The 22,207-nt window shown below is 39.0% G+C and overlaps 1 protein-coding gene across 1 annotated transcript in view; it reads right to left on the reverse strand.

Moving 5' to 3' along the window:
• Positions 1 to 2,284: 2,284 nt before the first annotated feature.
• LOC149289585 (rho family-interacting cell polarization regulator 2-like) overlaps positions 2,285 to 22,207 on the reverse strand; it is a 36,700-nt gene continuing 16,777 nt past the window's right edge. Inside the window, exons 8-22 of the mRNA XM_089490407.1 lie at positions 21,752 to 21,795; positions 21,042 to 21,167; positions 20,593 to 20,741; positions 19,910 to 20,039; positions 19,330 to 19,476; positions 17,413 to 18,075; positions 15,355 to 15,533; positions 12,751 to 12,919; positions 12,011 to 12,146; positions 11,232 to 11,393; positions 10,543 to 10,701; positions 8,892 to 9,094; positions 8,135 to 8,218; positions 4,528 to 4,618; positions 2,285 to 2,385 (exon numbers count right to left, since the gene is read on the reverse strand). Of these exons, the coding sequence (XP_089346533.1) occupies positions 2,285 to 2,385; positions 4,528 to 4,618; positions 8,135 to 8,218; positions 8,892 to 9,094; positions 10,543 to 10,701; positions 11,232 to 11,393; positions 12,011 to 12,146; positions 12,751 to 12,919; positions 15,355 to 15,533; positions 17,413 to 18,075; positions 19,330 to 19,476; positions 19,910 to 20,039; positions 20,593 to 20,741; positions 21,042 to 21,167; positions 21,752 to 21,795 (2,543 nt within the window). The remainder of the gene's footprint in view (positions 2,386 to 4,527; positions 4,619 to 8,134; positions 8,219 to 8,891; positions 9,095 to 10,542; positions 10,702 to 11,231; positions 11,394 to 12,010; positions 12,147 to 12,750; positions 12,920 to 15,354; positions 15,534 to 17,412; positions 18,076 to 19,329; positions 19,477 to 19,909; positions 20,040 to 20,592; positions 20,742 to 21,041; positions 21,168 to 21,751; positions 21,796 to 22,207) is intronic.

The following is a 22,207-nucleotide window of genomic DNA, read 5'->3' on the forward strand; positions in this document are numbered from 1 at the left end:
GTAGTTAGGTATAAACATGTCGCTACTTTAGAATAGTCATCTGAAACTGGATTTCCCATTTGGTTTTTGTACAGATGTGTCCTAGTTTACATGGAAAAACAATGGCAGCTACCAAGACCCTGGTGGTCATTGAGATGACCCCCATTGCAATGCCTCACATTGGTGGGTATTGTCCACATTTGAAGTGGTGATTGTCCTTGGACTTCAGGAATGCTCACTGAGATATTGTTAGATGATGTCTAGTAGATACAACAGGCTCAGTTATATCAGAAATGTCAATAAAGCTATGAAAAGTAATCTGGAGACCTCTAATCTCCATCCTGGTGCACACAGTGCGACCAAGTTGCGAAACCACGCTATTAGATGGTGATTAAGAACATTACAAGAGATACTGTTAGCAATGACCAAATAATTATAGTGATACTTTGCCAAAAGAGTTGTGCTGTCTTTTAGAACAACTAGTCCTTTGAGGTCAGTTGAATATGTCAATAGCCTCAACGTGCGGTTTTTGGTAAACTTAATTTTTAGGCATTCAGTAAACACTACTGCAACCTTCCTGCCTTAACTCACATCTAGGTGCAGTCTAGTTCAAAGTAAGATATGTAGACAGCTTCCAGGGTTGAGAAACCTGCAATCCACCCATAGCCAACCCTACGCCTTTCCTCTAAGTTAAACTTCAAAAGCTTCATGAATGACCCTTGGGGAATTCTGGATTTGTAGAGCATCTCCAAATTTCTACTGGATGGTTTGCAAAGTTCCAAACTAGGCAGTCATATGTAGCATTAAATGACTAGGGTCATCGCGCGGTTACCCCAGTATGAACACCTAACAAGTTTCGATGATATTTCTAAAGTAGCAACAGTACATTTCACCTTCCCTCATTTGTAGTACAAAAATATTAACATCTACTCGTATAGTCAGAATCAATAAACTATTAAATAGACCATAAGGGAATGGCTTAGGCATAACAAATAAGCATTTCAGAATAAAATAACATATTTCATGTGTAATAACAATGTACCTTCTATCGTGCAAATTACAGAGCAGACACATACTGATCTAAAGCAGTTCCTGGGCTACAACTTTGAGGTTAATCAGTACAACAGGTTTGTAGATGAACTGGAACCTGAACTCTGGTTACCCTCCATAATGATTTGTAACAGTTTGGAGAAAAATCATGTTTTTCTCAGCTGGCAAGGGATTATATATACTGTATATAAATAGTAGTTCACAACAGCTAAAATAATCTGTATTTGACTTTCTCTGAAAAAATAACTACCTAACCAAGTTAGGAAAACATGGCATGCAACTTCTAAATTCACATATTAAACATTTATTTAGCTTTTTTTCTAGAATAAAATGTACCTGTATTTAAAAGGCAATGCTTGTATTTTTTGGATTTATCTTGAGCATTACTGAAAACTAAAATAAATTCTATTAGCAGTGTTGAATGCTTCAATGGCTTTATTTCCATTTACTAGGACTAGGAACCAGGCTAGTAGTCTTTTTTATTATCCAGCACTGCAAGATATAGGCACTCCACATCTGTGCTTAGCAATTCCATAGTTGCACCACGGTCAGATGGTCAGGACATAGTACTGACCCCACCCCTACAAAATCTATAATTTCCTCACAGCAATCAGGTAGGCATATAAATTATACATATGAAAGAATATGATCCTGTGACTGTGTAAAAAAAAAAACAAAAAAAAAAAACACCCCACATTAAAGGTCAATTTCTTTAAAATGGCCAATATCTTAAGTAATATTCATTCCATATACCTTAACGCAGCCATTGGGCTCCGTAACTAGCTAATGACTAGAAACCATTATATGTCACCCTTAATTTTACCATTTCATGCTTTCTAATGCAATCTGATCCTGGTAGCAATAAGGATTGAGCAGTATATATATCGACTTGAGTTAATATCAAATAGTTTTTACTAAATTATGTATATTTTGAATTCCCATTCAAATATGCGTTAAAATATGAAAATTTAAGTGTTGCCGGTCAAGCAGGGGATCAAACAGAGGGCATGCTCTTAGTTTGGCCAAAAAAAGTGCTGTGGTGAATATCAGTGTCACAAAGGTGGGCCTTGAGCAGAAACAGGAGGAAAGCTCAAGAACGACGCTCAGGGTTTGGGTACAAAGTCACGCTGGAGAATATCCATCGCAGTGGGAGAAGTGATGAAAAGATGGCTTTCTTAGCATCCATTGGGATACATCACCATCTTCTAAAGGCAGTAATGGTTCTTAATACTGGTCATCAAGAGGTTACTGAAGGCTAAAAAGCTGTGGCAACAGCAGCTTCATGGTGCTCTCCTGTGTTGGGATTTTGCTGGGGGACTTTATCAAGTTTTTCATAAGCAAGTCGCCCATCTTCTCCTAATAAGCATAAAAAAACAGCGTTATGGACATTAAAATGTATGCTTGGCAGAATATATGAATCATTACAGTCCCCAGTTAAAAACCGTGTTTAGTATCCTGACAGATTATTTTGTTTACTCTTTGCTCCTTTATCCACCCCCTGTGGCTGCCTTGGTCTTTAGAAGTAAAGAGTATAGAAGTGAATGTTCGCTTGACCAAATAACATACAAGCAGGTACAGACTCCAAGGTGGTTGTTTGTGGTTTATTGTAACAAAATGGGCCAGGCAATGCCAACAAAAAAAGGCCCTACTTGAGCTATCAAATTATCTCCATTGTGTTGCAGATGCAACAAAAGTACTTGGAGCTTCCCACACATATGTAGCCATTTGGTAAAAAGTCTTCAGACAAAAGTTGTTCTCCCTCACCAGATATCAACAGCTTTGTTACATTTAAATGTACTTTGTCTGTTTTTAAATAAGAAATATTTGCCAATTCAGCTCTTTATGGGTATGAACCTGCCAATAGTAAGAAACTAAAGGAAAACAGACAGAGTGGCCAATTGTCCAGAATCAAATACATCAACAATGCATTATGGAAAAAGGTTTCTTTTTAGCCAATTAGAAGTTTAATATTTTCTTTAAAATCTGGAACCTCTGGATACAGAATTATTCATTTCTCATTAAACTAAACCCTGGACTGATTATACTATTTACTGTAATACCATCAAGAGACTGGCTATGTCTTTGAAGGTTGTAATTGTGTTTATTCTGTGCATTGTATTTATTTTATTTCACGCAACTGTACCGTATTTTCCGGCGTATAAGACGACTTTTTAACCCGTGAAAATCTAATCAAAAGTCGGGGGTCGTCTTATACGCCGGGTATACTTACTTACTTACTGTGCCCGGACCAGAATCTCTAGGGGAGGGGCGAGCGGAGAAGCCGCCTCCCCTGGGCCGGTCTTCAGGGCCGCGCCGAGGTAGCTGCAAGATCGTGATCTCCCCAACTAGCCCTGATCAACGGGCGCCCGATGAGCAGGGCTGGTTGGGGAGATCACGACCTCCCTCTAACTAGCCCAACATTAGGGAGCTCGAGGTCTGGCACTTCAGACCTCGGCTTCCGTGCTCCCTAATCACTACGCGCTGGCTATTGATGCCGAGCGCGGGGATGACGTCATGTCCTGGCGCTCGGCATCAATTGCCGGCGCGCAGTGATGAGGGAGCAGTAAAGCAGAGGTCTGAAACGACAGACCTCGCGCTCCCACAACTGGATGGAAGACAGAAGATGAGAAAGGTAAGAGATGGGGAGAAAGGGGCAGTGTCTATATGTTGGTGTGAGATGGTCAGTGTATGTGTATGGTCAGGTGTGTGTAAGAGCAGTGTAGGTATTTGTGTGTTTGTAAGCTGGTGTGTGTGTATATATATGTGTGTGTGTGTGTGTGTGTGTGTGTGTGTGTGTGTGTGTAAAGGCAGGGGTGTGTGTTGAGGGCAGTGTATAAATGTGTATGTATGGACAGGCATATGTTAGTATGTGTAGATATATATGTGTGTGTGTGTGTGTGTGTGTGTGTGTGTGTGTGTGTGTGTAAAGGCAGGGGTGTGTGTTGAGGGCAGTGTATAAATGTGTATGTATGGACAGGCATATGTTAGTATGTGTAGATATATATGTGTGTGTGTGTGTGTGTGTGTGTGTGTGTGTGTATGTATGTATGTATATGTCTGTGTATGAGCAGTGTATGTGTAAGGACAGTGTATGTGTATATGTGTGTAAAGGAAGGGGTGTGTAAGGGCAGTGTATGTCTATACATGTGTGTGTGTGGACAGGCATATGTTAGGGAGAGCTGACCCACCCAATCCAAGCAGGCTTTGTATACAACAACCAGCCAATCACCGGTAAGGTACATCGCTTGCCGTGATTGGCTGGTTGTTGTATATTGGGTAGAGGGGTACCCCCTTGTGGTTGTGGCAGCCCCATGGGATTTCTGGGGGAAAATAAGCCTTCTGGCTTGTCTAGTATCTGTAGATGAGTGTTTAATAATGCTTCTACTACCTCTTAATTTTAGGTGGAAGGGTTTTCCATCATCTTTACCCGCCATAACTTTTGTTACTGGGAAACATAAAGGCATTAACCTTTAACAAAACAAAAACATAATTTCTTACCTAGAGACAGTAATGTTTCAGATGCGATTTTCCTAATTTCTTCATCGTCAGACTGACAGAGCGTGACTAGAATTTTAATGCTTTCTGTAGCCTAAAACGAGACGGTTAAACACTTATAAGTTTGTATTGTATCCTTGAGGACACATGGACATACACACATATCTTCATGTTGTAGCAAAAGCAGAACACCTAATTTCTATTGGGCATGGGGTCTACTGCTTTCCATGTATTTTAGAAAGATTTTAGCTCTGGGAATCAATTACCACCAATGTTTGGGGATTTTTTTTAAATATTCATACTACTGTATTTGCTCGATTATAAGACAGGGTTTTTTTCAGAGCAAATGCTCTGAAAAATACCCCTAGTCTTAAAATCGGGGTCGTCTTATAATCAAACCTCAAATAGGTCTGACTATGAGACGACTAAGATCCAGATCCCCCACAGCTGCAGGGGACCTGGATCCTCCTGTCTCCCCATCCCCCGCCCCACTTACCGGTGCTTCTGAGTCCCCGTGTGCAGCGTGTAGATGTCTACGCGATTCGCGTAGACAACTTGCGCTGCAGCAGGAAGGAGGTGCGGCTAGCAGCGGGGGTTGTCTGCGTTCATCGTGCAGACCTTCCCCGGCTGTCAGAGATCAGAGTTCCCCGCACCGGCAACGGTGCTGGGAATTCTCTCTGACAGCCGGGGAAGGTCTGCGCGATGGACGCAGACAACCCCCGCTGCTAGCCACACCTCCTTCCGGCTGCAGCGCAAGTTGTCTACGCGAATCGCGTTGATATCTACACGCTGCCCCGGCTGCATGACAGGGGAGTCAGAAGCACTGGTAAATTTGGGGGGGGGCACAGGGGAGTGTTAAATGGGGGGAATAAGGCATTTCTGTAGGCAGAGTGTTCTATGAAATGCCTTTTAACCCCCTTAATGCCACTCTGCCTCCAGAAATGCCCTTTTTAACGCTCTATACGCCACTCTGCCTCCTGAAAGGCCCCCCCAGTTATGCACATCTGCCCCTGAAATGCCTTAAACCTCCCTATATGCCACTCTGCCCCATAATATGCCTTTTAACCCCCTTAATGCCAGAGTGGCATATAGGGGTATAAGGCATTTCTGGAGGCAGAGTGGCACATAGGGGGTCAAAAGGCATATCATGGGGCACAGTGGCATATAGGGTTAAAAGGCATATCATGGGGCACAGTGGCATATAGGGGGTATAAGGCATTTCTGGGGCAGATGTGCATAACTGGGGGGGCAGGTTGGAAAATAGAAGGAAATAAAACCAAAATATTTTTCTCAATCATAGCTTTTATTAAAAAAAATAGTTTACATGAATTAACATTTACTGGCAAAACTTTTTTCCTATAGGGTCGTCTTATATTAAGGCTTTTTCTTTTTTTCCTAAATTAATATTCAGATTTGGGGGGTCGTCTTGTAATCAGGGTCGTCTTATAATCGAGCAAATACGGTAGTTTAGTGCATTGCTGTTTCAAAATAATCTGCTGTATAAAACGTATGTAGAAAGAAGCAGTGCAGACAGCCACTACATGAACGAGCTCTAAAGAGTAATGTAAATACGAGTAGTCACTAGGTGAAAGACCCACAACAAGTACCTGGAGCCAGGCCATTCACACAGATCACAACCTTTTTTGGCAATTAAAAAGGACTTAAAAAAAGACATGGTACACATAAAGCAGTGCCAGCCACGTACAAAGTAGTTTGAAGAACCGCCATGCAGCTGTTTGAAGCCAGAAATATGTGGACCTAATGATGCAAGGAAAAGGAAGGAAAGAATCCCTACCATCTCTTAATGGCATATTAGCATACAGACAAGGTACGGCAGAGGGCAGGGACACTAGGGATACTCTGATGAGCTAGAAATAAGTGCAATCAAGGGGCTAGTAGGTAGGTAGTACTCTTTCAAAGGCCACACGTTTACATTTACTGGAGATCTGCACATGGATGGATATCTGTGCAACATCTGCATCTCCCACTGTGGCAAATTGTATGTCTATGTGCATTATCATCAAGTATGTCCACGTAAGCACGGAGCAGCCAGTACACAATCCACCATTACAAATATGTCGTTTACATTTTTCGCCTCCAAATGTAATCAGGTTAGAGGCCGTTCTGGTGGATTTACACCTTGAAAGCTTTTGCTGGGGTATTGCTGCAGGCAGATAAATAATGTCTCAGTGTTTGTGCAGAGTTAATACCTTATGTGCCTTTGACCATCTGGGAGAACAGGTTTTTGAGACATACTTGCTCACGCTAAGTGCAGTTACCAGACTAAGGCCATATGTCCCATACGAGTGGCCATAAAGTGAGACTGAGACAGGTCCTGTCACCAGGGGCATTTAGGAAAAGACAAAATATTGTCACCGCCTCACCGGGCTCCTGATACCGTCTACATCCATGCTTCCTAACATTTCAAGTGGCCAAACAGAAGAGAAGTATAGAAGGTGGCTTGACAGAGACATGTTTTTTTGTGACTTACAGAAAGTCATTTCAAAAGCAAAATAAGAATGCATTTTACTTGCTCAATTTAATTCACAAATACATTTCCTATTTTGTATTGCCATGTTTCACTAATCAATAGTAATGCCCAGTGACCTCATTTGTATCTTGTATGTTGTATTGGTACCTCCAGTTTCGGTTTCCTTAAATTGGTTTATTGAAAATTATTTCACATATAGAACCTCAGATCTTCTCCTGTAGCGAAGGTTTTAGTCAGCCAGTCAACAGAACGAAGGGATCCATGAAGTACACTTCACCCTTGGTTCTACGTGATGTCAGCAATCGAATATATATAGATGTATGTATGTATACACACAAATATATATACACACGCGCGTGTGTATATACACACAAACACATTAACCTCGCTGATGCTATAATTCAGTACTATTTCTTGTAACATTGTCTGTATGGTGGAGACTGATTGAAGGTAGTTAACGCAAAGAAAAAAAGGAGAACAGAGACTAACATTTCTACATCCAGCACCTGAAGGCAGGCCAAAGGTTTGCAAAATGTATGTTTTTCCCACGACCATTGTCTCACCTTAGCTCTGTGGTGGTAATACTGGTATTAATTCTGTCAGTGTTATAGGATATTTGCTGAACTGTACACAGGGCTATTGTACAAAGGAATGCAAATTACTTGATCCCTTGCCATAAAAAAATGACACTACGAACACTGTGAGAAAGCTAGAAATAATTAAAATCAAAGTTAATGGATTTTCTTACTTACAATAAATTGATGGGACTAGAATTACAGCTCTGAATGCACACTTATTCTCCACATGCTCTGCTATATCTGGATTATAAAACTCTTATTTTCCTTCTAACATAAATAAATAAAACTTTACCCAGTGTATAGCTATACTAAATTCCATCATTTAACTGTCCAAAATATATCCAGTAAGCTATTACTACCATTTCAAAACAACGGAGTTGGTCCTAGTAGCAAAACGCAGAAGAGGACAACAACCCGTTCTAGTCGTACCTACATGTATGATGTAAAGTCATCAGTGGTTAATTATTTTAGGTACAGTATACACTCATTTCAAAGTATAAATCTATCACATGACGAGAGCTGCAACAGTAAGAGGTCTCACCTGAAGGCATTGGAGAGCCAAACACGCAGCTTTCTGCAAAGGAATTTCTGGTTGGGTTAGGGCCTCGCAGTAGTATAAAAGAGCCTGATGAAAAGAAAAGAAAAAAGAAGGTTACCATGGCATTCCATATTAAAAATGAACATAAAAAGTAATATGGATTACATAACGAAGACAATCTTTTAAAATCTCGTGTGAAATGGAACCGCATTCCTAACTGAGGAATGTTATGTTAAATGACATATAAGTCATAATGCGCTGTACGGAACTTCATTTTAAGAAAGCTTCAACTGAAAGTGGCCGGCCCTTCCTGCTCCCTGTATAGCTCACACGTGTAGAGAAACTTTGGCAATATACCATTCTCAGATTCGCTGGCATGCAGGTATAGGCAAAGTGTCCGTAAAAGGACACCAGCATCCATGGCAAGGGTTGTGAAGGTCCACAGATCATCATTTAAATTGTCCACCACAGACCCGAGTTAATGTCTACCATGAACAATGTTGGTGTCTACATGGGCGAATGGTGTTTCTGTCCTGCAGTGAAGAAATCTTACAAGATCTATGTACTTCCAACCTTCTGCCATCCTCAAAGCTGAAATACCAGGCATCTGCAAATGATGGAGCCCATGAAAGAATGGGTAAGGAATCAAAAAGTAACACGCCTTATATGCTGGTCTTAGACATGCCCACTTTGGCACACGGGTATATATTTATCATCAAGTAATGGTTACTGCACAGCAAGACAACTTATTCCAACCCACCTTTTCTCTGAACTGATTTGACTTTGATGCAGCATCAGAGAGTACAGACAACGCCTGGCAAACATCGCTCCCGTTCTCTTTTAGGAGCGACGTCAAGGCTGCAAAGATTTCGTGTCGAGGAGGCAAACTAGAGGCAGCTAAATCGGTAATTTTGTGCAACAAGAATGGGTCAGCTGAGGTTTGCAGCATCTGGACATCTGAAGCTGCAATAAAAATAGAATGTATCATTTACAGTATAACTGTGTATAAAATGTAATGCTGTATTGTATTGCTGAGATATTGTTACTATCCTCTTCAGTCTCCAACCACTATCCCTATTTCCCACCTGGTCAGTATTTTACCCGTGCTGCACTTGTTTTGACCCCCAACTAAATATTCTATACTTTAATACTTACCAAATACCCAGTAATTGACAAAAGCATACAATATACCCCTACACATAACCTTGATTACAATCATCCTCGCCAAAACATCACATCGTCTTCTGTCTCAACCTCATAATAGACTAAGATCTCAAGGGCAGGACGGCCTTCTGCTTCCATACCAGTATGTCTTAATGTGTGTCAACACTATTGGCCATTTTGAAAGTGGAGTAGAGGCTCACATCTTCTCTAACAGATTGTAACTTTGCAAGAGCAGGGTCCTCTTATGTACCAGTAGCCAAAGTATTTTTCAATTTTGTGTAATATTTTTAATACTGCTCCTTATTTTCACCATCTCCCTATTGGAATAGCGCTATGGAATCCGCTGGCACTCTATAAATAAATATAATGTAACGCTAAACTGTAGGTGTGAGGGTAGTGGGATGCTTTCAATAAAACGGAAACCTTAAGTACTGTTTTCTGCTACAGGAAAGTATGTGAGAGTCTGTTGTGGCTTATGCTTTCATTTTAAGGATTTATTTGGGTGATTTTTCTAGTGTGGATCTATTAAGGGGTATAATACATCATTATTCAGAAATTGGGACTGTAGTCCACTATTTGCTACGGTTACTGGTTTCATGTGGTTCTCTCTTTACTTATCCTAGTACTCATTCTTTCAGGTGCCAATTTAGGTTATTAGTTCTGGTATTGAAATATATCTCAATGTTTAGATCTTGTAATTTAAAAAGCGATTCTCCTTCTTTGTGACATGACTACATGAGTGCCATGTCATACTGGTTGTTTAAAGGGACAGGGACATTTAAAAATGAAGTAGCCATAATTTACTTTTATGGGTGTGTAATTCTCTGTGCAAGTCTGTGTGAAAAGAAATCGGATAAAATGTAACCACACCACAGCTACCTTTTTTATTGTCAATTATTAGAGAGTTTGACAAGCCAATCAGGCCACTCATGTCTGCTGACCTAAGGTCGACAGATTTGAATTATTTTTCTCCAGGGACATTTTAAAGATTCCAGCTAGGGCAACAAAATGGGAGAAAAAAAAAGCAAAACAGACTGTTTTTCTTTATGTGTTAGAGTCCGTCTTCATGACCATAATCCACGTATAAGGCAAAATGTACAAGTTATAGTGAACCTACGCAAGTATTGGAATGTTAGAAATGGTATAAGAAAGAAGAAATACTGCTGAAATATTGCCATATCGTGAATTTCACTGGTCCCTCTAAAACCTACAACAACAACAAAAAAAAGCTTTTTTTTTTTTTTTACCTTCCTTAGCAAGTTGGATCAAATAGCTTTTAAGATCGGTGATATTATGGCTTGTGAAAAAATCATGGTACTGGAAAACTGTAATGACTTCCAATGACAAGTTAGTGGATAGCGCATGTTCTCCCTTGTCCAGGATTTGCGCTAACAGCATCCTAAACACTACAAATGCAAATACAGAAAAATTACTGACATGTATAGAACAGCACGTGATCACAAAACCATTTGTGCTGCACTTAAGCACAGAATAAGACAGCATCAATTCTTTTAAGAATTTTCAGGTATTGGAGTCTTCTGCATGGAGGTAGGATGGCTTCCGTCGCCAGTCCCGGTTACAAAACACTTGCATGGGGGTCTGCATGATTTTGGAAAGGGAGAGCTGGTTTGTGGTGTGGTACGAGCCAAACTGGGGCTGAGACAGACCATGCGCTTGGTTCATTTAGCCCATGCAAGCACTTGCCTACAAAATAAAGAAAGTCCTCCAAAAAGGACCAGGAGCTGTAACTGGCAACATCAGCATTAAAACAACAAAGCTAGGTCTGGTTAAACCACCTAGTAACCAGCCCCAAATCTTATCAAATTTGCATACACAATCAGACTATATTTGATTCTGAAGTGGAATAAACATTTTAACAAATTAGTGAATGTAGGAAGAACTTGGGATCCAGAGAAAAGTGGGCATAGACTCGTACCTGTTTCTGTATGACCTGGGTGCTCTGCATGTATGGCTTCGCCGAAATTAGCATCTAACTGCTTGATCATGGTTTCTGCAGAGGTATGGTACGCATGTAGAGAAGTGGAGCAGTTTGTCCAAAGGGACAGTAGTGATGGCATAGTATTTAATCCAGGGATTACTACAAGAGACAGAAAAATAAAATGATGCTATTTAAAAAAAATTATATTATATATATATATATATATGTTTTCATATTCATGTAAGTGATCCCAACTAATACACTGATACACGGCAGCCTGTGAAGTACTTGTGTTTGCACATCCTATTCTAAGACATGCAGTAAAATAATTAATGATAAAACAGGATTAAATGCATTATGAAAATACCATTGTACGAGAATGTCAATGTGTTCTACACGTTTCAAAGCATTTCAAAGTTGCTGTTCCCAGATAATTCTTCACTTTTATCTTCATTTATCGATTACCGATCTGGTGGGTCTGGCTCTATATTCTGAACTGTTCTGAATTATTTCACATGAGAGTATGTTTGTTTAGTAACTATCCAAGATTAGCCAGGATTATATTAACAAAAGCACCATTGATAAGCAAATCAGCAGCTTCTTGCGAAACCAAGCATGCAATTCCTATGATTGAAAATAGCTGCGGAAAGTTCGAAAACGGCCCGGGGCTGTAATCAGAAGTAACACGAGGGAGTTTACCTGCTAGTGAGACTGGGAACATCTACACCTCCAATTATCTTACCCTACTACAGTAATGGACCCACAGACCCGCTCACCTTCCACCAGCGAATTCATGTTGCCCATGTTTTCTCTGCTGATTTCAGACAACTGCGCCAATACTTGAGTTTGCTTACTCAGTTTCTTCAATAAGTCTTTCAGAACAAACAGCACTTGACTTGATAGAATGATTTGCTATAATTAACAAGACAAAAAAATGTTGTTTTTTTTTTAATTAAAAATATCGAGTGTAACTAAAAATTAAACAATGTTAGTGGATTTAATCCACAGTTACAAAAACATACATTTGTTGAATATACTTGAAACATCAATTTAAAGCTAGGTGGCACAGTCAAATTAAAAATAGGGTTTGAAAAGGTATTACACAGAATCATAGACCAAATGTAATTCCAAAATATAAGTTACTTTAGTGTAGCAAAAGCACTGTGACTTTAAGCTACTGTTGGGTTGTAACAGATTTATTATTTTGATGTTTCAGATCACAATATAGTTATCTAAGCATTGTTTGGAATATGGGGAATTAAGAAAGATCTAAATTGTAGGAACCACAGGCATCTACGCGATGGGGAGCTACTATGGTTTGAATATCCTACCGCAAAATCAGAATGTGGATAGAGAACAAAAATCAATTTAAGAAAAATCACTTGTGGTATTACTAATAGTTCAATGTATATGAAGCATTATCATTTATTCAGCGCTATTTATGAGCATTTCATTTTAAATTAGCGCTTATAATCGAACAGCAAACAATGCAATGTGCGCTGTGTGTGCTTCATACCTGAATGAGATCAAAGCAGTACTGTAAATGTCTGACCAGTGTGATATCAAGGCTTTCGTTTCCAGTAGTCAGTGGCAGGGGGCTACTGGCAACACTAGTCCCGACCCCAGTGTCCTCTGTTAATGCTTCACTCAGGTGTCCTCTGGCCTCGGGATGTTCAGCTCTGCAACTGAAACACACATAATAGACACATGGACATCCGCTTGGCTTCACAAAGAATAGATTCACTTCTATACCAAGGCCAAATGCTCAACAGTAATTTCCTATCTAGAGTTGTTTCTACATCAATGACTGCTGGAAGTACGAGTAATAGTAAAAGCGTCTTTATGAGTAATGTATAATGAGCAAACAGAATTAATACATGGATTTCCCTCTACATGTCTGTTAAGTGGCCAGAACATGGTCATGTACAGGTCTGCACCGGTGACCTGTGCACTAAATGTCTCCCATTTTAATTCTGCATTTTAAGGCCTGAAACATGAACCTCCAGATTAGCAGATGTACCATTCTCTGCTTGTAACTTTACATTCAACTACACTAACCAAACTTATGTTTATGAATTAAAAAAAGAAAAGCTGAAACACTTGAAGATAAACTAAATAAAATAGCCGAATTTGAAAACAGCTGGTTTGCCATCAGGGACATGAAGGCATATGGCTGCATTAGTCAGGAGTTTCTGGAGGCCAAACCAAGAAATTAATTGAGGTCCTGCTTACTCGTCATGGTAAATGTGAGTTGTCAGACCAGATTTCTGTGATGGAGGCCTTAAGGCCTGTGATGGAGGCATTCAATAAAACAAGTACTTGGGATCATCAGTGGCCATGTAAAAACAACATTGTGAACACCTTGTGTTGCATTATGGTCTTTAGTCAAAAGTAAAATATTACAAAATGGTACATATGATTACCCTGTACCACCTTCGGTCTGTTGTAGTGTTGCAGTAAAATTAGGAAACTAATGATGTATGATTAGGAAAAAAAATCTGTTGGAAGGTATACCAATAGATCCTACATAGCCGTAAGCCTATTCAGTCTAAAACACATTTTCTGTGGAACAAAAGCACGATGCTCTGGGTCATCAGATTGTAGGTTTCTTAGCGTCCCTATGTTCTAAGTATCTATAGCCTATGGTACAGGGGATATGCTGTTAAAAACCCCTTAAGTTGTGTAAAGGGGTTACACTGCATGTTCTGTGATATTACATGTTGGGGGTATATCTTATGCACATTTTTCTTGATTATTTATATTTTAGAAGTTTATTTTGAAATTTAGTAGACGGGGCTATTATTGGGGGGGGGCTCAATACTTTACAAAACACTTCTTTTTCTACATATTATACACATTACTCCCTAGGCATTGTTGTAAAGGCAACGATCAATCTCAAAATAGCAGAGGGTTCTTGCTGTAAACTGATGTATCCTTATGTACTTTATGGGCTGTGCTATATGTAAGGTGTAAACATCAGCCTGTGAAGTAGCACTAAGTTATATATGCATTTAGTAATATTTGAATAGCATGGTGTGAATGACACGACATTGAAGACCGTGAGAAAATTACACACCATGTTTTCCCTCCAAAGCTTACACCCAGGAGATCCCTCATGGGGTTGCCTATTGCTGAAAATACTAATAAAACTTGCTTAACTGACTCTCAAGTTTACACGATATGTCAAAATGACAAAATAAAATACCAGTCAAGCTATTTACCATTATTATTGAAGACCTGGGGGAAAACATTTGACCATAAAAACTTTATGTATAACCATTCAATGTAAAACGCAGAGCTATACAGTTTCAATAAAAACATTTTTGCCTCCACTTATGGTCTAGTTTGTTTAGAACATAATATGTAGCACAATTCCCCCAACCACTGTCTGACGATTTTTATGTGTTCAAAGTTTCATATTCTGCTTTACAACCGTTACAGATTTTAATTAGGTAAGATGAAGGCAAGGTATATTCATGATGGGATCTACATGTAATGTCTGATTTATGTTCAATAAGTATTTTCTTATTTGGGGTCTACCACCAGAAAATTGGTGGGAATGAGATGTGGGCCTCCATTTTTCCCCCCCAGACCATCAGTTTATACATCTCACAGGCAACAGGCATCTAATGACAGAATGAAGAAAGAATAAAAAGGAAAAGGAATGAACGACCAAGCCAGAAAGGAGGCCCGTGCCAAACTCAAGAGTCTAACACTTATTCAAACAGTGCAAACCTTTCATAAATCTGGATGGACAATAGCCATTTCATAGAGGTGGCCACCAAAATCTTCATGGGAAGTGGGGAAAATGCAACTTTGGACAAGCAACAGGTGTCAAAGCTCAACAACTACTAAATGCACGATACAAAGGGGTCCGAACCAAAATCAGTCAAGACACACAAAGCAGGCAAACTTTTATTGGAAAAAAAAAAGAAAACCCAGCACCATGGGGCATTTAACTTGTTAAAGTTACTAACAAGCTTATTCTAGTACATTGATTTAACAGGTTAACAAAGATACATGGGAGAAATTGAAAAAGCTACAAAAAAACTAGTCTGAAGACTAGGTCCTTATAAGAGTGAAAGTTATATTCGTGTTGGCGCTCATTCTTAACTCTTACCTTGGCTTCTCCATTTCTGCGTCCGAAAAGACTGAATCTGGTACTCCACCATTACAAATCATACCATCATCGATATCATCATCAAAGTCGGAGGTGTTCAGGAAATCAAAGCTTTCCAAAGCACTCTCAACAGTAAGACTTATACTGGAAGACCTGCTTCGGTTTACAGCTGGTTTGCACTGAAAAGGTAGAAGGCACCAATGAAGAACAGTAACATTTAACAAGAGACAGAGAAACATGGGGCAATGAGGACCCAGTTCGCTTTGAGGAGCCCAGTTCTGTGTAAGCGGGGCATGATTTACTCTTATCTTATTATAGTGTTTACTTGTTGGTACTTCTGCTTTCCCTAGAGAAAGATTCAGCAGTCTTATCCTATCACTTCACATACCTCCAATACTTTGGTATATGAAACCGCTACTAGGTCTCATAAGTATTATGGGCATCAAAATGCAGATGTTCAATTATTTTCTTAGACATCAGTTTCTCAGACTGGGGTTTACATAATCTTATTAAAAATCCCTCAGCAACACTGGGACTTTGGGGCTGCAGGGCCATATGTTCCTGAACAATTACTTCCCACATATTATTGTTAGACAAAAGGCAAGTAAGCCTTATATATATTATATATATAAATATATAAATATTATATATATAAATATAAATATATAAAATTATATATTATATATATATATATATGTGTGTGGGTGTTTTTGCTGAAGCACTTCCACTCACCTTTTAATAATGCATTATAAAGGACCAACAGAAATTAGCTTCTCCTACAAGTTGGCCTAGCTAATGCAAAGTTATAAAGTTGCACAACTTGTTGGAATAGGACAAACTCAGCTTTTTTGAAGGCCACTAGGTTGGGTCTCCATAATGCACAGCGAGCTGGGAGAGTTGAAATATTTCAGCTCAATGAATCCCACTTGCAATCCACGCCCTGGTGATTAGCAATGCTATTGGTTTTCTGGATGATAGTTCCCTGGAAAATCCCACTGGCTCTGTTATTATGGTTCTTCTCAATGTGCCCTTCACCCCGTTAAAAACATATGTATTACTTTTTATCTTTAGGGTTTCTTTAAGCATTTTACGGATGGGTTGGACAAAAACGTATGTGGAATGTACAAGCTTGACCCACCATTTTAGGAGCTAGTTTTATTTTTTATTTTTTTTTATAAAAGAACTGGCAAGGGATTCATCTAGATAGGCCATGGTAAGATCAGTAAATTGCAGGCACCACGGTTATCAGCCCTTTTTTAACGCTACTAAACAAACATAATTAGTAGTATTAATTCTTCCATTAAGCCACAAACAAGTCTATAAAAACAGATGTAAAAATGAAAAAAGAGAAGTATTAAAATGCTTTTATTGATGTGAAACATTAGATGGAACATGCAATGGAGAAAATGGTAGAGAAGTGATGTGATTAATGTAGAGCTATGAACACTTTTCATGATACCCTACTAAGAAATTAAAACAATATTAAACCTGTGTGTGTGTGTGATAAGAGGTGCAATGTTTCCACAAGGAAAGCAAATATATATATAGTGTAATGTGGCATTTCTTTACTACAAAAAACAAGTTACAAGATTCCTCTGTAGATATTCACCTAAGGTTTCACATTTGTATAAACCAAAATATGTATATTGTATGCACATAAAATTATCTCTTTAAAAGTGTTGCTGCAAAAACAGGAGGCCACTGAAAAGAGATCTAAGAACATCTTGGGCATGTACGTGTATTGCAAACAAAGGCCCCAAAAATACTAAGCAGTGGCTTAATATTTCAATGTGTTGCACACTTTTTGAGCCACTTTAAGGGGTTAAAAAGTTCCTAGATGGCGATTTTGTGTCCAATGAAATTTGTAACAGTGCTTTTTATCCCATAAAGCATCTATAAAGTGCCCTAATGTACAATGGCGGCTATCTTTCATGGGCCTTCACTGGCCAGCATGTTTAGAATGGTATTAATTGACAAGTCACTTGCATAATACAGGAACGGTGCTATTGCAAATAAGTAGGGAATTTATAGACAAAGTGATGTTTTGCAATCACTTACTTTGAGAACATCCTCTAGATGTGTTATTTCTTGATACAGTTCATGGTATTCGGTGTATTGATCTTTGCAAGGCTCCAGAGTCAGTAGAAGGCCTTGCAAAGACTCCTCTAAGCTTCCATCTAAATAGGTCCTATTTGTTTCAGATTCATTGGTCATGGGACAGTCAGACCGCAGCCTTTCTGCAATAGCAGGAATTTCAGAGGATGTAAGCCGTTTTACAAGCTGCTTGGTGATATTTCCTTCGCAGGTGTCCAACTCCACGGGCTTCAGCTCAGAAGCCTCATCTGAGTCTTGTAGGATTGACACCGAGACATTTGAACCTACGAACACATCATCGTCAGCATGAGGCGTGGGGCTTTGGCAAGTAGAGAAGTCTGCCTCGTCTCCTGCTAGGTTTTCTTCACTTTCACTGACATGTTCTGTGTGGAACCGAGTATCTTGAGATTGGGAAGTTGAGTCCCCAGGTTCGTCTGATGAGAGGTCACTAAGATTAGGCTCTGGTGGAGTGACAGTGATTTCAGGATTGGAGTAGCCCAGCGAGGATGATGCAGCTGATCTGGGAGGAGTGCATTCACCATCAGGCAAGTCGTCAAAACTTAACGAAAGAGTCCTCTTCTCGATGGAGTCAACAGCAACATCAAAAACATCATCTTGCAAATTGGACTGTGGGGGAAAGAAAAGTCACGTCTGTAGTAAATGTTACACAACAACAGAACTTGTACATCTCTAAATAAAGACAAAACAATGCATTAGAACACTTTACAGAGATAATGAGCAGCTTCACAGAAAACCAAGACTAGGAAAAACAACCACAGATACCACAGCTGTCACAATTTTTAATAATTCCAGAAATGACTTGATGCTTTGGACAGTGTTGTGGAAATTAACACCGATATATGGGTGTCTATTTATTTACAGATGTTTTAAATACAGATGAAAAAGTCTTATAATATGTGTACTACACAATGTTAAATCTACTTATTGCAGAATTATTAGAAACATTTGCAGCGATATTTTGTGACACTGGTGTTTCATTTACTTAAGTAGTTAGAAGAGTTTGAAGGAAAGTTGCAGCATTATTTCATCGGCTTTACATTATAAAGCCAGGGAACTTCATCTCCAAAAATAGCTTGAATGTCCCCAGGACCCCAGAGACCTGACAGCATGCATTTTCCATCATTTCTACTTCATTTGCAATTTCTTTACTACAAAATGTACCTTCTACTAGACAACACTTCATCTCTATTGTTGTAGATTGCCCTGTATAAAGCTTATTTAAATCAGGAAGGTTTCTTGAACTGAACTAAGCATTGTGCAGGGCCAGCCCAGCCCTTGTTACTGAAACATCTGGAATCCTTATTTTTCATCTATAATAAAATCTTTGAACAAAAAAAATTATTTCCTTAACAAAACGGCGCGATTACCAAATTTATCAACGTAGATCTGGGGATATTTGAACTGAAACTTGCCTGGAATATGTACATTACAATCTAATGTTTGTAGTTTATTATAGAGGCTTTTTTTTTATTAAGATGTAGCTGGGAGGCTCACTAGGGTGTATCTTGGTTATCCTTGGTATCAGAAATCAGGGCACCACAAGCACTTGTGCATGTAAGCGTAAATATAGAAGAAAATTCATTGTTTTTATGATCCTTACACCCTAAAGTCTTATTATAGAAGCAATTTTTCCTACTCCTAAGTACAAAGGCACCAGCTGCTCAACAATGACTAATTCCAGATAAGACAAAAACGTTACATAGACACAAAATTGTAGAATGCATTTTTCCCCCAAGAGTTATACAGTAATATGAAAATGGAAGTAAGAAAAGGCCACGCAGTGCATGCATGCATGGAAAAAATAAATTACACAGAACTCCAAAAAAATAAAGCACACAGATCAGCTCTGCCATAACTCACGTATCTCTCTCGGCCTGATCTAGGCCTCAGCCTGAGAGATGGTAGGTCACTAAAAGAGCGACTGCGCCGGAGCTTGTCAAAGAAAGTCTCCTGTAGCGCGTCCACAATGGACAATCGCAGCCTCTCCTGTGGCGGGTTCAGCCATTTCTTTAGCAGGTTAAAAGCAAATGCAATGTTAGTAAACGAAAAGAAAAGAAAAAAAAAAAAAGCGCTAAAGTTTCGATTATTTTCTTTTTTGTTAGAGGGGCAACAGATCTGTTTATGAGGCATCTTGCAAGCAGGTAAGCGAGGGAATGCCGTTCACAAATATAACGTAAATATTATTAGCATAGTAAGGGAAGAGCTCTTTGATTCCATTTTTATTTAAGGTTCCCCATCCAAGAAATTTTTTAAAAACTATTTCAACAGTTGGAACTAGAGAGTCACAGGATTATTTTTTTTGTTTACCACCACCTTCTCCCATTTCAACAATAGGGTTGTATCGGCAGAAAGGAAGAAACGCTCCAATAAACAAAAGAACTAGCAATAAACCAAAAATTCACCACTAAAGATTTATTCAGAAAATTAGGGCGAGACTTACAAAAAAGGAATGCTCCTTAAAGGTGGGGGTCTCTGGAGTACCCTGGCTGTATATGGAGACTCTTCTTTGGATCGCTGCGGCTTTATTAACATTGCCAGTAGACGGTGTCAGGTCCTCCGTATCGAATGGGCTATATAAAAAAAAGAATAGTTCTATTACCAAAAAGTATCATTTAGGCATGTGCTTTGCAAATGTTAGATATATGGGGCCAATGTAGAGATAAAGCCCACATCTACAGTATGAAACGTACACTGACTGCCTCACCTCAAGAGGAGGCAACAAAAAAGGTTTCACAAAAAAGATGAGACTATTTGTGAGGGTGCTACGAATATATATGACTACTGCACAGTCAGCCGCTCACAATTATGTGCAAGATAGACCAATATTTTTCCTAGCCTTTAATAATGTTTAATAAGCTGCTTTTAACCAAACATGTTCTGGGACAATAAATCAATAAATAAAAACAGACCAAAAACACACTGCACTATTGCAAAATATGGCAAAACAAAATTTGTATGAAACAGTCATACAACATGCATACTATAAGCAATAAAATAGGGAAAAGATGAACAAAACGCCAAGTTTCTCAAGGTCAAAATGAGAGGGTCGTAACAAAGACAATAGAGCAAAAGCTTTTCAGCTAATTTTGGATGAAATGATCCATTCAGATTAAAGCTACTTACCACCAGGTTACTTCAAGGTTAAGTTTGATAGTGCCAAGGTCATTAATGTCAACAGCAACAGACTGAGGTCTGGCAGCAAATAAATCTTTTGTTTCACAAGTCACGCTCCCAACAAGCATGTGGGTAGCAATTCCTTTGAGCTCTGTCACCTAGAAGACAAATATATCATAGTGCTGAAACTGGAAAAATAACAAGCAGAGGCTTGATATGCATCTAAGGTAAGGTTCTTCACAGAGTTTTATTCAGTGGGACCGAGCCAAAGTCCATGGCCAAAGTGCCCCTGAGTTCAAATTAACTGGTGATAAAAAAGGGCTTCCTAGAGTTTTGAATTTAGGGTTGTATAAACTGCAGTGTAAACTAAACCCTTCTGTCTTAAAAGAAAAATACAATTTTCTTATGAAAAAAAAAAAAACACAGACCAACTTATCCAGATTCTTCAAGAGATTTACCTTAATTGAAATGAAACTGTTAATTAGAGGAAGGAAGAACATCTCCTCTCCGTCCCAAGTCTGCTTGCCATTAACTTCTATCCTGCCTCTTAATTTCCATCGCTGGCGTCCATATCTCATGAAAATCTGAAAGCAAAAGAGTTACAATGCGAAAAGGGTACACAAGGAATTGCAGTCTAAGTGTTATTATAATATTTTAACATTATAAGTTTTACATATAATATAACATTGGAATCTGCGTGAAATTCAGAAGAGCATTATATTGTAACACACAAACGCAGTTTGGTTTTACACAACGCTGGAAAATTAACAAATATAAGGCTCCCATATTTGTTCTACTGAGCCTGATGATATTTTTAGAGAACCAAGTCTTTACATGTGAGCCGATGTGTTTGTTTAGACCATATCACAGAGAATTTCAAGGGTATCAAGGTATAGATTTCTAGTGCAACAACATTAGCAGAAACACACATGGAATTCCCCTACATGTTGCCACAGAGCAATTCCAGGTAAAATAGCTTTCCCGACTCCTCAGAAGAAGAATTTATCTTCTGAACCTGATTAGAAGACCATTTATACAAATACAAAAACCATCAAAGTGACGAGATAACCCGCACTCCAATACTCACAGTCTCTCTACCAAATCAAAACTATAGGAAACGAGGAGGCACTGACAATTGCTTTGTGTGGTAAAATAGAAGGTCACCCACCTCATACTGGTCTCCTGGACAGAGTCGGGCAAAACCGGCTAGGCCTATGTGGAAAAAAAATAAATAGATTTAGTAAGCCATTATGCCCCCTTCAATTACTATACAATGCTCTGAATTATTGCTTCTAAGAGTCATCTATTTCTTATCATCCAGAATAGTTCTGTGTTTGTAAGATAGAAAGCAAAAGCTACCAAAACCTTATGGCTGGCTAAACATACTGGGAGTCTTGGTCCACAGAAGATGAAGCCTGTCTAACTGTTTAACAGGCATGTTTTAATTTACATGTGCACTAGATGGCAGCAACCCCATTCACATACTGATATTTGTTCCTAAGCACGTTATATATTTGGGCAAATGTTTGTGACTATTGTTACTTTCAACTTCTAAGGCAAAGCTAGTTATTGCCAGCACCACACTTTAACTCGTTTTGTAGCAAATAAACAAGAAGGGGTCAAT

The sequence above is a fragment of the Sceloporus occidentalis genome, unplaced genomic scaffold, assembly GCF_023333645.1.
Source record: "Sceloporus occidentalis isolate IW3139 unplaced genomic scaffold, rSceOcc1.0.p SCAF_44, whole genome shotgun sequence".
NCBI lineage: Eukaryota > Metazoa > Chordata > Lepidosauria > Squamata > Phrynosomatidae > Sceloporus > Sceloporus occidentalis.